General features: G+C 44.0%; 1 protein-coding gene across 1 annotated transcript in view; it reads left to right on the forward strand.

Annotated features, from left to right (window-relative positions):
* The window catches only part of LOC310999157 (uncharacterized protein), a 65254-nt gene that overhangs the window by 42883 nt on the left and 5646 nt on the right, over positions 1-16725 (forward strand). Inside the window, exons 19-25 of the mRNA XM_083989481.1 lie at positions 148-280; positions 1471-1917; positions 7866-8111; positions 8931-9231; positions 12377-12413; positions 12500-12824; positions 13984-14370. Of these exons, the coding sequence (XP_083845607.1) occupies positions 148-280; positions 1471-1917; positions 7866-8111; positions 8931-9231; positions 12377-12413; positions 12500-12824; positions 13984-14370 (1876 nt within the window). The remainder of the gene's footprint in view (positions 1-147; positions 281-1470; positions 1918-7865; positions 8112-8930; positions 9232-12376; positions 12414-12499; positions 12825-13983; positions 14371-16725) is intronic.

Raw genomic sequence — 16725 nt, forward strand, 5'->3', positions numbered from 1 at the left:
CTTACATAACAACCTACCTAGTAAAAGCTCATGGTAACACTTTACTTGAATAGGTATTCATCAGATTGACATAACGCTGTCATAACCAAGCCTTTTCAGTCACTATTTAGCCGATAGTGTTTGTAACTATTATGTGATGATATTCAGGCCAATGCTGCAGCTGGTGGGCGGGGCCATGTGGGACGCCTACCGGCCCAACGGCTGCTTGACCATCGACCGCGCTCTGCTGCCCAGTCTGGAGGAGGACGTCGCCAAGGGCAACGCCAAGACTCAGCCTCAGGTACAGGAACGCGCTAACGCTCTCACACACATCCACACTGCAACAACTCTACATCTTTTTCCCCCAAGCCGCCAGACTATTAAACAAACCGACCCAACAATAACTCCAAGTGGACCATGGACTCTAGCTGTGGCCTTTTAACTTCCCTTTAATCCTTTTAAACTTTTTTAGGTTTTAGTATCGTCATTTATTTATTGTCTCTTTTTTTATTTTATTATGCATATTGTGGAGCCACATAGATGTACAAGTACCGTAATTTCCGGACTATAAGCCGCTACTTTTTTCTCAGGCTTTGAACCCTGCGGCCTACACAACGATGCGGCTAATTTATAGATGTTTACTGGCTAACGGCCTCCGGGGGGCGCTATAGCAGGAAGCACAAGTGAGACAGACATGTGGGGAAAGATTATGCTCTGAAGAAGACACTAGTTTAGAGTGTTGGTGCCATGGATCTATTACATCCATGGTTGGTGCAGTGTTTTATTTTCTAACCAGGCATGTTACTGTCGTGTTGGTGCCGTTCTGCTGATTTTCAGGCACAGTTTTAAAAAAAAAGCAAGAGGAACTAAGCAGGATTTCTCCCGTGGCTATGCTACATTTTTACCTTCATTAAAAAGCTCCGGAGTAATTGTGATCGTTAACTACATGACTTGTGACTTGTTACCATGACAACGGAGCTCTCTCTGTCTTCACCTGCGTCTCACGGCTGAAAACCAACCTGGCAACATCAGTGTAGCACCTGCTGCCTCGGTGTCCCAGCTCTCGTCTCTGCAACGCGACACAAACGCGTTCCGTAACCCATAATCTGTTGTTCATGACGGTTCAGACGACACAAACACACACACCGTAACATCGTATATATTATGTAACGTTATCCACTGCTCCATTTAGTGATGTTTCGTCGACACATGGCTAGGAGCGTAACCAGAACAGAGGAAAAGCGAGCGGACTGTCATAGTTCCACACATCTTCCGTGTCTTTCTGTGTAAATATCTCAAAAACCTGCAGTTTATATTCTGGTGCGCTTAATAGTCCGGAATTTACGGTAGATACATTGTGAAAAGCTTGAGTTGGGTGGACGCTAACACGCTAACTACCAGTTAACAGGCTCTTTGTGTAATTAGTTAAAAAGATGTCTTCCTGAGTGTAACTGCTCCAGACTGAATGGTCTATTCCTCGTGCTGCTGCAGGTGTGGCTGCTGTGTGACTCCAAGTCCGGCTACTGCCACCGCTTCTTCATCCAGGCGGGGGCATCGGGGGCATCGGGGGCATCAGGGGCATCGGGGGCATCGTCAGCATCAGGGGACCCGAGCTTCTCCGTGGTCCTGGAGCTGATGAAGGGTCTAGAGGAGCGCCACCACCAGCTGTTCCTGTCCAGCTCTCTGGCCTCGGTGCCGCTGCTGCAGCAGCTGCTGGACCGGGGGGTCTACGCCTGCAGCTCCTTCCCCCCCCCCAGCCCCATCCTGCCCCCCCCGCTGTGGGCCGAGGGCCGCCTGCACCGGCCCGGGGACTTCCTGCAGCGCCGCTACGGACCGCTGCTCGCCACGCGCTGGAGAGACGCCAAGGAGATGGGATGTCTGTCCACCAACGCTGCTCCGGGACAGGCCGACACGGTGTGGAGGAGGTCCCACACCAAGGTGACCAGATAGGCTACTCTACTGGGCTCTACTGGGCTCTACTAGGCTCAACTAGGGTGAACTAGGCTCTACTGGGCTCTAACTATCAGGTTTACTGCTCCGGGACAGGCCGACACGGTGTGGAGGAGGTCCCAGACCAAGGTGACCATATAGGCTACTCTACTGGGCTCTACTGGGCTCTACTGGGCTCTACTAGGCTCTACTGGGCTCTACTAGGCTCTACTGGGCTCTACTGGGCTCTACTAGGCTCTACTAGGCTCTACTGGGCTCTACTGGGCTCTACTAGGCTCTACTGGGCTCTACTAGGCTCTACTAGGCTCTACTGGGCTCTACTAGGCTCTACTAGGCTCTACTGGGCTCTACTAGGCTCTACTAGGCTCTACTGGGCTCTACTGGGCTCTACTGGGCTCTACTGGGCTCTACTAGGCTCTACTGGGCTCTACTGGGCTCTACTAGGCTCTACTGGGCTCTACTAGGCTCTACTGGGCTCTACTGGGCTCTACTAGGCTCTACTGGGCTCTACTAGGCTCTACTGGGCTCTACAAGGCTCTACAAGGCTCTACAGGGCTCTACTGGGCTCTACTAGGCTCTACTAGGCTCTACAAGGCTCTACTAGGCTCTAACTATCAGGTTTACTCAGCACCGGGACAACCAGACACGGTGTGGAGGAGGTCCCAGACCAAGGTACAAAAGGCTCAACACTAGGAATATATGGGCTTCTATTTATCTATTTATCAGTGGTGTAGTCTATGTGATACTCAGGTTTACTTAGTACCACACCGGGACAGCCCGACACGGTGTGGAGTAGGTCCCAGACCAAGGTGAACTAGATACTCTACTAGGCTCAACTAGGCTCTAACTAGGCTCTAACTATCAGGTTTACTGCACCGAGACAACCAGACACGGTGTGGAGGAGGTCCCAGACCAAGGTGACCATATAGGCTACTCTACTGGGCTCTACTAGGCTCTACTAGGCTCTAACTATCAGGTTTACTGCACCGAGACAACCAGACACGGTGTGGAGGAGGTCCCAGACCAAGGTGAACTAGACTCAACTAGGCTCTAACTATCAGGTTTACTGCACCGGGACAACCAGACACAGTGTGGAGGAGGTCCCAGACCAAGGTGACCATATAGGCTACTCTACTAGACTCTACTAGGCTCTACTAGGCTCTAACTATCAGGTTTACTCAGCACCGCACCGGGGCAACCAGACACGGTGTGGAGGAGGTCCCAGACCAAGGTGACCATATAGGCTACTCTACTGGGCTCTACTAGGCTCTACTAGGCTCTAACTATCAGGTTTACTGCACCGAGACAACCAGACACGGTGTGGAGGAGGTCCCAGACCAAGGTGAACTAGACTCAACTAGGCTCTAACTATCAGGTTTACTCAGCACCGGGACAACCAGACACAGTGTGGAGGAGGTCCCAGACCAAGGTGACCATATAGGCTACTCTACTGGGCTCTACTAGGCTCTACAAGGCTCAACTAGGCTCAACTAGGGTGAACTAGACTCTACTAGGCTCTACTGGGCTCTACTGGGCTCTACTAGGCTCTACAAGGCTCAACTAGGCTCAACTAGGGTGAACTAGACTCTACTGGGCTCTACTAGACTCTACTGGGCTCTACTGGGCTCTACTGGGCTCTACAAGGCTCAACTAGGCTCTACTAGGCTCAACTAGGGTGAACTAGACTCTACTGGGCTCTACTAGACTCTACTAGACTCTACTGGGCTCTACTGGGCTCTACAAGGCTCAACTAGGCTCAACTAGGGTGAACTAGACTCTACTGGGCTCTACTAGACTCTACTGGGCTCTACTGGGCTCTACAAGGCTCAACTAGGCTCTACTAGGCTCAACTAGGGTGAACTAGACTCTACTGGGCTCTACTGGGCTCTACTAGACTCTACTGGGCTCTACTGGGCTCTACAAGGCTCTAACTATCAGGTTTACTCAGCACTGCTCCGGGACAACCAGACACGGTGTGGAGGAGGTCCCAGACCAAGGTGACCATATAGGCTACTCCAGAGCGATGTTATATATATCGCTCTGGGCTACTCTACTAGACTCTACTAGGCTCTACTAGGCTCTAACTATCAGGTTTACTCAGCAAAGGGACAGGCCGACACGGTGTGGAGGAGGTCCCAGACCAAGGTACAGAGGCTCAGCTAGGCTCTAACTATCAGGTTTACTCAGCACCGCACCGGGACAACCAGACACAGTGTGGAGGAGGTCCCAGACCAAGGTGACCATATAGGCTACTCTACTGGGCTCTACTAGGCTCTACTAGGCTCTAACTATCAGGTTTACTGCACCGAGACAACCAGACACGGTGTGGAGGAGGTCCCAGACCAAGGTGAACTAGACTCAACTAGGCTCTAACTATCAGGTTTACTCAGCACCGGGACAACCAGACACAGTGTGGAGGAGGTCCCAGACCAAGGTGACCATATAGGCTACTCTACTGGGCTCTACTAGGCTCTACAAGGCTCAACTAGGCTCTACTAGGGTGAACTAGACTCTACTAGGCTCTACTGGGCTCTACTGGGCTCTACTAGGCTCTACAAGGCTCAACTAGGCTCAACTAGGGTGAACTAGACTCTACTGGGCTCTACTAGACTCTACTGGGCTCTACTGGGCTCTACTGGGCTCTACTGGGCTCTACAAGGCTCAACTAGGCTCTACTAGGCTCAACTAGGGTGAACTAGACTCTACTGGGCTCTACTAGACTCTACTAGACTCTACTGGGCTCTACTGGGCTCTACAAGGCTCAACTAGGCTCAACTAGGGTGAACTAGACTCTACTGGGCTCTACTAGACTCTACAAGGCTCAACTAGGCTCAACTAGGGTGAACTAGACTCTACTGGGCTCTACTAGGCTCTACTGGGCTCTACTGGGCTCTACTGGGCTCTACTAGGCTCTACTGGGCTCTACTGGGCTCTACTGGGCTCTACTGGGCTCTACTGGGCTCTACTGGGCTCTACTGGGCTCTACTAGGCTCTACTAGGCTCTACTGGGCTCTACTAGGCTCTACTGGGCTCTACTGGGCTCTACTAGGCTCTACTGGGCTCTTCTGGGCTCTACTGGGCTCTACTGGGCTCTACTAGGCTCTACTGGGCTCTACTGGGCTCTACTGGGCTCTACTAGGCTCTACTGGGCTCTACTGGGCTCTACTGGGCTCTACTAGGCTCTACTGGGCTCTACTAGGCTCTACTGGGCTCTACTGGGCTCTACTAGGCTCTACTAGGCTCTACTAGGCTCTACTGGGCTCTACTGGGCTCTACTAGGCTCTACTAGGCTCTACTGGGCTCTACTGGGCTCTACTAGGCTCTACTAGGCTCTACTGGGCTCTACTGGGCTCTACTAGGCTCTACTAGGCTCTACTAGGCTCTACTAGGCTCTACTGGGCTCTACTGGGCTCTACTAGGCTCTACTGGGCTCTACTAGGCTCTACTAGGCTCTACTAGGCTCTACTAGGCTCTACTGGGCTCTACTGGGCTCTACTGGGCTCTACTAGGCTCTACTGGGCTCTACTGGGCTCTACTAGGCTCTACTGGGCTCTACTAGGCTCTACTAGGCTCTACTGGGCTCTACTAGGCTCGGCTCTACTGGGCTCTACTGGGCTCTACTGGGCTCTACTAGGCTCGGCTCTACTGGGCTCTACTGGGCTCTACTAGGCTCTACTGGGCTCTACTAGGCTCGGCTCTACTGGGCTCTACTGGGCTCTACTGGGCTCTACTGGGCTCTACTAGGCTCTACTAGGCTCTACTAGGCTCTACTAGGCTCTACTGGGCTCTACTGGGCTCTACTGGGCTCTACTAGGCTCTACTGGGCTCTACTAGGCTCTACTGGGCTCTACTGGGCTCTACTAGGCTCTACTAGGCTCTACTGGGCTCTACTAGGCTCTACTGGGCTCTACTAGGCTCTACTGGGCTCTACTGGGCTCTACTAGGCTCTACTGGGCTCTACTGGGCTCTACTGGGCTCTACTAGGCTCGGCTCTACTGGGCTCTACTGGGCTCTACTGGGCTCTACTAGGCTCTACTGGGCTCTACTAGGCTCGGCTCTACTGGGCTCTACTGGGCTCTACTAGGCTCTACTGGGCTCTACTGGGCTCTACTGGGCTCTACTAGGCTCTACTGGGCTCTACTAGGCTCTACTAGGCTCTACTAGGCTCGGCTCTACTGGGCTCTACTAGGCTCTACTGGGCTCTACTGGGCTCTACTGGGCTCTACTGGGCTCTACTAGGCTCGGCTCTACTGGGCTCTACTGGGCTCTACTAGGCTCTACTGGGCTCTACTGGGCTCTACTGGGCTCTACTAGGCTCTACTGGGCTCTACTGGGCTCTACTGGGCTCTACTGGGCTCTACTAGGCTCTACTAGGCTCTACTGGGCTCTACTGGGCTCTACTAGGCTCTACTAGGCTCTACTGGGCTCTACTGGGCTCTACTGGGCTCTACTAGGCTCTACTGGGCTCTACTGGGCTCTACTAGGCTCTACTGGGCTCTACTGGGCTCTACTGGGCTCTACTGGGCTCTACTAGGCTCTACTGGGCTCTACTAGGCTCTACTGGGCTCTACTGGGCTCTACTGGGCTCTACTAGGCTCTACTGGGCTCTACTGGGCTCTACTAGGCTCTACTAGGCTCTACTGGGCTCTACTAGGCTCTACTAGGCTCTACTAGGCTCGGCTCTACTGGGCTCTACTAGGCTCTACTGGGCTCTACTGGGCTCAACTAGGCTCTAACTATCAGGTTTACTGCTCCGGGACAACCAGACACGGTGTGGAGGAGGTCCCAGACCAAGGTGAACTAGACTCTACTAGGCTCTACACAGCTTTAACTGGAAATATCTGGGCTTCTATTTATCTATTTATCAGTGGTGTAGTCTATGTGATACTCAGGTTTACTCAGTATAAATACTTCAGTGTAGCCAGTACAACACAACTCTCTAACTAAAGTAAATGTCAATGGTTCTCAGAGTGGGAGGTTGACAGGGTTCAAGAGAGTCCACTACTTTTTATTCACATTTTAACCCTTTTTACTAGAATTTTTAAACTTTTTTTCTCAGAAATGTTATCACTTTTTAAATTATTGTTTGAAATTTGACCACTCCTAGATTTTTTTTTTTTTTACCCCTTTTTGTGTAATTTTTTGCCCCTTTTTTTGAGAGAGAATACAATACAATTTTTTGCAAAATCTTACCACTTTTTTTCCTTTTATAGAAATCTTTTGAGAAATTTTACCAGTTTTTTCTCAATTTAAAAAAAAACTTTTGACATTTTTTTTTTTTTTAAATGTACCACTTTTTACTAGAATTGTTTCACTTTTTTCATAAATGTTATCACAAATTATTGTTTGACTTTTTTTTTTTTAGAAATTTTACCAGTTTCTTCTCAATTTTTCTTTTTTTTACTTTTTTTTTCAAGGAATTTTACCCCTTTTTGTGTTATTGTTTGCCCCTTTTTTTTGAGAGAGAGAAATTTTGCCACATTTTTCTATAATATTTTGAGAAATTTTACCACTTTTTTGAGAAATTTTACCACAGTTTTTCTAAAACATTTTGTGAAATCTTACCACTTTTTCTAGAATTCTTTTGAGACATTTTACTATTTTTTTCTCAATCTCATCACTTTTTTCTAGAAATGTTTAAACCTTTTTTGGAGAAATTGTACTACTTTTTTTCCAGAAATGTCTCTATAATCTTTCAAAAATGTAGCTACGCCTAATGTAAACGTACATTGATAGTTTGTGTATTTCTGGTGTGTTGTCCAATGGGGGTCCGTGGTCTAGTTTGTGTCAGTTTTGGGTCCTTGATATAAAACAGTTAGAGAACCAGCGTCTATGTGATACAAGTATGAACAGTTTACCACCTAGAAAGCAGTTTACCCACTACAGAACATTATACCACAGTGTAATAAAGTATAATCTTATCTTCATGTCTTCAGGTGGGCGGTCTGGACCCCATCGAGCGGCCCATGGCGTTCCGGCTGCTGCAGGAGAACATGCGCGGCGTGGACATCTGCAAGCAGCTGCTGGCGTGCAACCCGCTGGGCGGCGTGCCTCAGGACCGCCACTGGCGCAGCCTCTTCTGGTTCCTGGTCAACGTCAGCATCGTCAACGCCTTCATCGTGCTGCGCGAGAGCCGCAAGGAAAACCCGCCCGTCTGGGTGCAGGACGGACTCTTCACGCAGGTCAACTTCCACAAGCGCCTCCGCAACCACAACTCTTTAGAGAAATTATACCTGCTTTTTCTAGAATTTTCTGTTCTACTTTTTACTATTTTTTAAAGAAATTTTTACCCCTTTTTGTATTATTGTTTGCCCCCCCCTTTTTTTTTTTTTTTTTTTTTACCACATTTTTCTATAATATTTTGAAAGATTTTGCCACTATTTCTAGAATTCTTGAGTAATTTTACCAGTTTCTTCTCAATTAAATTTTATTTTTTTTTATATTTACTATATACTATTTTTACTTTTACCCCTTTTTTAATTATTGTTTGACAATTTTTTCCTCTTTTTTTTTTTTAAAGAAATTTTTATCCCTTTTTGTATTATTGTTTGCCCCCCTTTTTTTTTTACCACATTTTTCTATTATATTTTGAAAGATTTTGCCACTATTTCTAGAATTCTTGAGTAATTTTACCAGTTTCTTCTCAATTTAAATTTTATTTTTTAAATATTTACTATATACTATTTTTACTTTTACCCCTTTTTTAATTATTGTTTGACAATTTTTTCCTCTTTTTTTTTTATTTTTTAAAGAAATGTTTACCCCTTTTTGTATTATTGTTTGCCCCCCCCCTTTTTTTTTTTTTTTTTACCACATTTTTCTATAATATTTTGAAAGATTTTACCACTATTTCTAGAATCCTTGAGTAATTTTACCAGTTTCTTCCTAATTAAAAAAAAAACTTTTTACTATTTACTATACTATTTTTACTTTAACCACTTTTTTATTATTGTTTGACTTTTTAAAAATGTTTAAACTCTTTTGACGGACTCTTCACTCAGGTCAACTTCCGCAAGCGCCTGGGCAACCAGCTGGCCAAGTGCGCCCAGAAATACTTTGAGACCATGGAGATCGCCGGGTCCCGCGGGGCGAAGGTGAAGACCGAGGCGGCGGCGGAGCAGCAGCCGGTGAAGCAGCGGCACCGCATGGTGAAGATCAGCTCCATCTCCAAGAGGTGCAAGAACTGCAACCTGAAGAGCATCCGGCACGAGAGCGTGTACGGCTGCATGGTCTGCAAGGCCAACCTCTGCAAGCAGCCCAGCTGCTTCTGGGAGTTCCACGGCCTCTCGCCCAACACCAGAGGTCACAGCGCATTGTTCTTAGTTTTTATTTTACAGATACAGATAAAAAGGAGAAAAGGTGTTTGTGCTCTTGCTCACTGTCCAAAAAAGATCCTCTTTTCAGGTGCGCAGGCCAACAAACATTTCAGAGCAACTGGAGGAAAAGGCTTGCACACTGATCAAAAAATGGCAATGTCCACCAGAGATTAACGGATGCAACAAAAATTTAATAGTGGATCAAAGAACAAAAAAGTGCAACCATGGTGATAAAATAAAATAAAGAAACAAAATAAGTAAGACAAAAACGTTTCGGCCTACACAGCCATCTTCAGTCTGTCTTAAGGGGCAAATCACACACCTGTGCTCTATTTGTAGATTGAGACAGAGTCAAACAGTGGGTGGATCCATACATGTTCCAGGGCCACATCTTGTACCACAGGGTGAAACCTGAGACTATTGAAACAATTAAAGTATAATAAAACCTGGTACACCCTGATTTAGTTACTTTTAGCGACTACATATGCAAAACATTCAAGATAGATACAGATACAGATACAGATAAGACAACTTTATTAATCCCACCAGGGGCAACTGGTTGGAGCAGCTTGCATACTGACATGTAAAGACACAAGTACCCACAATAACATAGATACGGTATAAGTAGAAGAATAAATAGAATACAGTGTCATCAAGGATCAGTAGTCAATAAATAAATAGAATGAATAATGAATGGGTTACTAATATTGACCAATAAGATGCACATGGAAAAAGGAATAATCATTTAAAAGAATTTCAGAGCTGAAAGTGGTAACATTTCTCAAAAAATGGTTTTAAAAAAATTCTACAATAAACTGGTAAAATTTCTCAAAGTTCTTTTTAAAAAACTAGAAAAAGTGGAAACATTTCTCAAAATAAGGTTTTAAAAACATAAGAAAAAGTGGTAAAATTTCTCAAAAAAAAGTGGTAAGATTTCTAGAAAAATGAATAAATAAATAATATAAAGTTAAAAAAACTTGTTCTGAATCTTGGTAACATTTCAGAAACTGGTAAAATTTCTCAACGTTTTTTTTAATCTAGAAGAAACTGGTAAAATTTCTCAAAAAAAAAAAAGTTAAAAAATTCCAGAAAGAAGTTTTCAATTCAAGAAAAAGTTGTGGACCCCCTTGAACCCTCTCAAGGGCCCCTGGGGGTCCTCAGACCTCACTTTGAGAACCGCTGCTCTAGAGACCTTCAGGTCCAAACAGACGACAGAAACCTCTGTGTCCTGTTCACCTCGGCTCAGAGGTCACAGACCGAGGGAGAATTCACAACAGTTAACAATCACAAACTGTTGGGTTTCATAAATCAGTTTATTTATGTTTCTATACAAACAAACAATGGGCTCAGCTCAGCTCAGCGTCATGAAGCTGCAGCCACAGATTCTCTAAAACACAGCGTTGTGTACGTTCTGGCCTCCGAGAGGAGAAAACAAGCAGCTTTTCATTCCCAACCAACTCGGCACATTTACACATTTACAGCCCAAAGGAGAATTTCATTTGAGCGTCTCGACCGTATCGAGCTCACCGTGGCTCTGAGTTCACATTCCTCACATTATCCTCCGGGCCCAGCGTGGCGGCCATGCTGGATTTGTATTGGCAGAGGAATGGAGAGTGAGTAATGATGTGAAACACAGAGTTCCCCCCCAACAACAAAACCAGTGGGAAATGTTTCTCCAGATGGAGTTTGGTTTGGAGTTCTGTTCTGTGTGAGAGTTGTTGACTAATCCTGGATTTACTCCCGTTAAACAGGGCTTTCAGGCTGTTTCACACTCTTCTCTCTTCTCTTGTTGAACAGAAACAGGAGCATTGACGATACTCAGTATAGCCACTGAAAATACATAAATACTTCAGTATAGCCAGTACAACTAAACTATCTAACTAAAGTAAATGTCAATGGTTCTCAAAGTGGGAGGGTTGACAGGTTTTTTTTTTTTTTTTTATAAATTTTACCACTTTTCCTAGATTTTTTGAAGAAATGTTATCAGTTTCTTCTCAATTTTTCTTTTTTACTTATTACTTTTCTCAAGAAATGTGACCCCTTTTTGTATTATTGTTTGCCCCTTTTTTTGAGAGAGAAATTGCACCACATTTTTCTAAAAAAAAATTCACTTTTTTTTCAGAAATGTCATCCCTTTTTAAAAAAAAAATTACTTTTTATTTTTTTAGAAATTTTACCACTTTTCCTAGATTTGTTTTGGAGAAATTTGACCAGTTTATTCTCAATTTTTCTTTTTTACTTATTATTTTTTTCAAGAAATGTTACCCCTTTTTGTATTATTGTTTGCCCCCTTTTTTGAGAGAGAAATTGTACCACATTTTTCTACAATGTTTTGCAAAATCTTACCACTTTTTCGCCTTTTTCCAGAATCCTTTTCTCAATTTTTCAAAAAAAAATTTTCATTTAGAAATTTTACCACTTTTTTCTAAAAAAAACAAAACAAAATTCAACTTTTTATTTATTTATTTATTTTAAAATCTTACCACTTTTTTCAAGAAATTTCTGTATAATCTTTAAAAAAAATGTAGCTACACCACGTACATTGATTGTTTGTGTATTTCTGGTGTGTTGTCCAATGGGGGTCCGTGGTCTAGTTTGTGTCAGTTTTGGGTCCTTGATATAAAACAGTTAGAGAAGCAGCGTCTATGTGATACAAGTATGAACAGTTTACCACCTAGAAAGCAGTTTACCCACTACAACACATTAGACTACACCACTGGTTGCTAGGTAACAGCAGTTTACCCACTACAACACATTAGACTACACCACTGGTTGCTAGGTAACAGCAGTTTACCCACTACAACACATTAGACTACACCACTGGTTGCTAGGTAACAGCAGTTTACCCACTACAACACATTAGACTACACCACTGGTTGCTAGGTAACAGCAGTTTACCCACTACAACACATTAGACTACACCACTGGTTGCTAGGTAACAGCAGTTTACCCACTACAACACATTAGACTACACCACTGGTTGCTAGGTAACAGCAGTTTACCCACTACAACACATTAGACTACACCACTGATACACCACTGTCTGGTCTCAAATCTGTTTGTTTATGTGAAGCAGAAACAACTTGATCATTTCTTCAGGTATAAATGACTGTGTTTGATTTTTTTAACAGGGTCGACGAAGGTTGGATTTGTGAAGGACAGAATAAGGTAAAGACTTGTTTTAATGTTTGAGTTGCGTGGCGTCTGGTGGATGATGTTCAGCCGTATTGATCCTCTGGTTCTTCGTGCTGCAGCGGCGCCGTGGAGATGAACGAGGTGGCGGACGGCGTGGACGGGGCCATGGCGCCCGTGGAGGACATGGACTTCTCCGACGACGAGCCAGAGGACGACCTGGACGACATGGACGTGGAGGGAAGCGAAGACACGAAGGAAGACGTTTTCAGAGACGTCAAACATCCGGTGCCTCTGCCGACAAAAACACCAAACAGCCTCGGCCACAGCCTCGCTGCAGCCGCGCCGGCCGCCGACCTGTCCTCCGCCACGAAGGAGCGCGAGGACTCGCTGACCGCCCGGCAGCTGAGGATCATCATGTTCGCTCTGTGTGACGGACTTCGTCAGGTAGGACTGGGACCAGACGCTTTCCTCCCCGTTCCATTCTGCTACGATTCTTTGGGACGCCGATTCGATTTAAATTGCGATTCTACTAAAAATCGATTCTCTCGATTTTTAGTCTGCATTTTTAACACCAGTAAAAGGCAAAGGCAAAAAAAGGCGAACAAATGCACATTGCACAATACATAGGGAAAAAAGGCAAGAGTGCACTAGTTAGTCACAGTGCGCAGCACTTGGCTCGCTCTCCTTTAAAATCGATTTTAAAAATTTACTAATTTAAAGCAGAAGTCAGGTGAATGTTTTGTGTTAATATAAGTCTTAAATAGTTGTATCTTCCGACAGCAATCACTTCTATAGAGTGTTTGGTCTGAAACACGGGTCTGTCAGTCACTCTGCTCTGCTCTGAGCCGAGGAGAAAACTTTCCTTGTATCCTACAACCTTTATCCAATGAGGAGAGAGAACGGCATAAAGGGGCGGTCCTCTCTGTGTGTGCAGCCAAGGGATGCGCCTGAATGTGGTGACGTAGGGACGAGGGCGGGGACTGCTAACTCCATCTGCTGACGAGAAGTTAGACAAAACCACCGGATCGCTTACTGATAGCTTTAAACTAGTGACAATGGTGTGAATTTGTTGAAATATTGTAGAGAAATTTCTGGAAAAAAGTGGTAAGATTTCTAGAAAAATGAATAAATAAATAATATAAAGTTAAACATTTTCTAGAAAAAAGTGGTAACATTTCTCAAAAAACAGTTTTAAAAAAAATCTAGAAGAAACTGGTGAAATTTCTCAAAAATAAAAAAAGTTTAAATTAATAAAAAAAAAAACCTGGACTCTCAGTATGTAAAAAAGGCATATATATGTATATATATATATATATATATATATATATATATATATATATATATATATATATATATATATATAAAGTACATTACAACAAAATAACCATAGAGACAAAACCATAGATTTATCTACAATGGACCATTAACAAGTGGTAACGTAGATTCATCCACATTAATATCAGACTTTTTTATTGTTGCGGAATTTTTCGTTCTGCCGATGGAGAAACTCCTGGTTGTCCCTTTAAACCAGTAAATACTGGTTTAAAAATTGTCAAAGAAAATATTGCGATACTTATGTGAATGTTTTTTTTTCTCCCATCAGGCCTCACGCGTCTTCTCCACGGAGCTGCAGCTGATCCGATCGTGGATGTCGGAGGCTCGGAGGCGTGTGCGGCGGTCGGAGCGGTCGGAGCGGCCGGAGCAGCCGGAGCGCTCGGTGCTCGGCGAGGAGCGCATGGTGGCCTGGCTGCTGTTGATGCGCGAGCAGCAGCTTCCCATCACAGAGAGCAGCTTCTTCCACAAAGCCTCCACGCTCAAGAAGAAGGGCGGCTTCAGCGACTCCTTCCGCATCTCCTACGACTGGGCCGTCGGCTTCCTGGTGCGGCACCGGCTGGGCGTCCGGAGCGCCGGCCGGAGCGCCACGCTGCACCGCACGCCACCGGCCTCGCTGCACGTCAAGGTCACGTCCTTCAGGGAGTTCACACACAAGGTGAGCTGGGATGAGCTGTCAGGAAGGACAGACAGTTACACATCCCTTAAACCTAAACTCAGTTCAAACTGCTCCCATCCGGCCGAAGATTCAGAGTTCCCAGGATGAGCCGGTAATAGCAATGTCACGATTATAGATTTTCTTTGTACGATTATTGTCAGAGAAATAATCACGGTATTACGATTATCACGATTATTATACATGAATTAATTTCACAACACTATTAATGTGTAAAATCAAAAACAGTCAAAATATAACTAACTACATTACAAATTTTTACACTAAATAATTTAAGTATTTACTATTCATATATAACCAATTATTAATCCTCCAGAGGAAGTGTTTTAAATATTCAAATCATTAATTGTCATCTATACCAAATGTTTAAGTTTATTTTAATTGTTTGTTTTTTATCACAAATGAGACGCTAACATTTAAATTCCTACCAATCATATGTTACATTGGTAAATGGACCAGTATTTCTAACATTTACCTTCACTTTGGCGCCACATCTGCCTCTGTGTTTCCAACATCATCTTTTTTGGAAAGTGACGGTATTTAGGAATCTTTACGATTAATTAACTGTGGCATTTAATACCGCGATTAATTGTGAAAACAAGTAATCGTGACATCCCTAGCCGGGAATTTTTAAAGAAATCCTTTATTCTACAGGCCGTACAAGCTCGGAATATGTTCTGATTGTTTGACTGCACCTGGCAACCACTTACAGGGCTGTTGTATCTGCTGCTGTTGTTGTCTACGCCTGTTCTGCACAACATTTCAGTTTGTTTCTTGTTTCTCTGTCTTTTATGTGTAGCTGTGGAGCACTCTGATTGTTTTACACCTTGTTGTCTTGGAGAGGCCGAAGACAAATTCCCACTCCGGTGGATAATAACAAAGTCTTCCTATCTTCTCTCTATCTCCGGTGGATAATAACAAAGTTTTCCTATCTTCTCTCTATCTCCGGTGGATAATAATAAAGTCTTCCTATCTTCTCTCTATCTCCGGTGGATAATAATAAAGTCTTCCTATCTTCTCTCTATCTCCGGTGGATAATAATAAAGTCTTCCTATCTTCTCTCTATCTCCGGTGGATAATAATAAAGTCTTCCTATCTTCTCTCTAACTCCGGTGGATAATAATAAAGTTTTCCTATCTTCTATCTCCAGGTGGATAATAACAAAGTCTTCCTATCTTCTCTCTATCTCCGGTGGATAATAATAAAGTCTTCCTATCTTCTCTCTATCTCCGGTGGATAATAATAAAGTCTTCCTATCTTCTCTCTATCTCCGGGTGGATAATAATAAAGTCTTCCTATCTTCTCTCTATCTCCGGTGGATAATAATAAAGTCTTCCTATCTTCTATCTATCTAGGGTGGACAATAACAAAAAAGTCTTCTTATCTTCTCTCTATCTCCGGTGGATAATAATAAAGTCTTCCTATCTTCTATCTATCTAGGGTGGACAATAACAAAAAAGTCTTCTTATCTTCTCTCTATCTCCGGTGGACAATAATAACAAAGTCTTCCTATCTTCTCTCTATCTCCGGTGGATAATAATAACAAAGTCTTCCTATCTTCTCTCTATCTCCGGTGGACAATAATAACAAAGTTTTCCTATCTTCTCTCTATCTCCGATGGATAATAACAAAGTCTTCCTATCTTCTCTCTATCTCCGGTGGATAATAATAAAGTTTTCCTATCTTCTCTCCATCTCCGGTGGATAATAATAAAGTTTTCCTATCTTCTATCTATCTCCGGTGGATAATAACAAAGTCTTCCTGTCTTCTCTCTATCTCCGGTGGACAATAATAACAAAGTCTTCCTATCTTCTATCTATCTCCGGTGGATAATAATAATAAAGTCTTCCTATCTTCTCTCTATCTCCGGTGGATAATAACAAAGTCTTCCTATCTTCTCTCTATCTCCGGTGGATAATAATAATAAAGTTTTCCTATCTTCTCTCTATCTCCGGTGGACAATAACAAAGTCTTCCTATCTTCTCTCTATCTCCGGTGGATAATAACAAAGTCTTCCTATCTTCTCTCTATCTCCGGTGGACAATAACAAAGTTTTCCTATCTTCTCTCTATCTCCGGTGGACAATAACAAAGTTTTCCTATCTTCTCTCTATCTCCGGTGGATAGTAATAAAGTTTTCCTATCTTCTCTCTATCTCCGGTGGATAATAATAATAAAGTTTTCCTATCTTCTCTCTATCTCCGGTGGATAATAATAATAAAGTTTTCCAATCTTCTCTCTATCTCCGGTGGATAATAATAACAAAGTCTTCCAATCTTCTCTCTATCTCCGGTGGATAATAACAAAGTCTTCCTATCTTCTCTCTATCTCCGGTGGA

Source organism: Trachurus trachurus (assembly GCF_905171665.1).
Source record: "Trachurus trachurus genome assembly, chromosome: 16".
NCBI classification, from domain to species: Eukaryota; Metazoa; Chordata; class Actinopteri; order Carangiformes; family Carangidae; genus Trachurus; species Trachurus trachurus.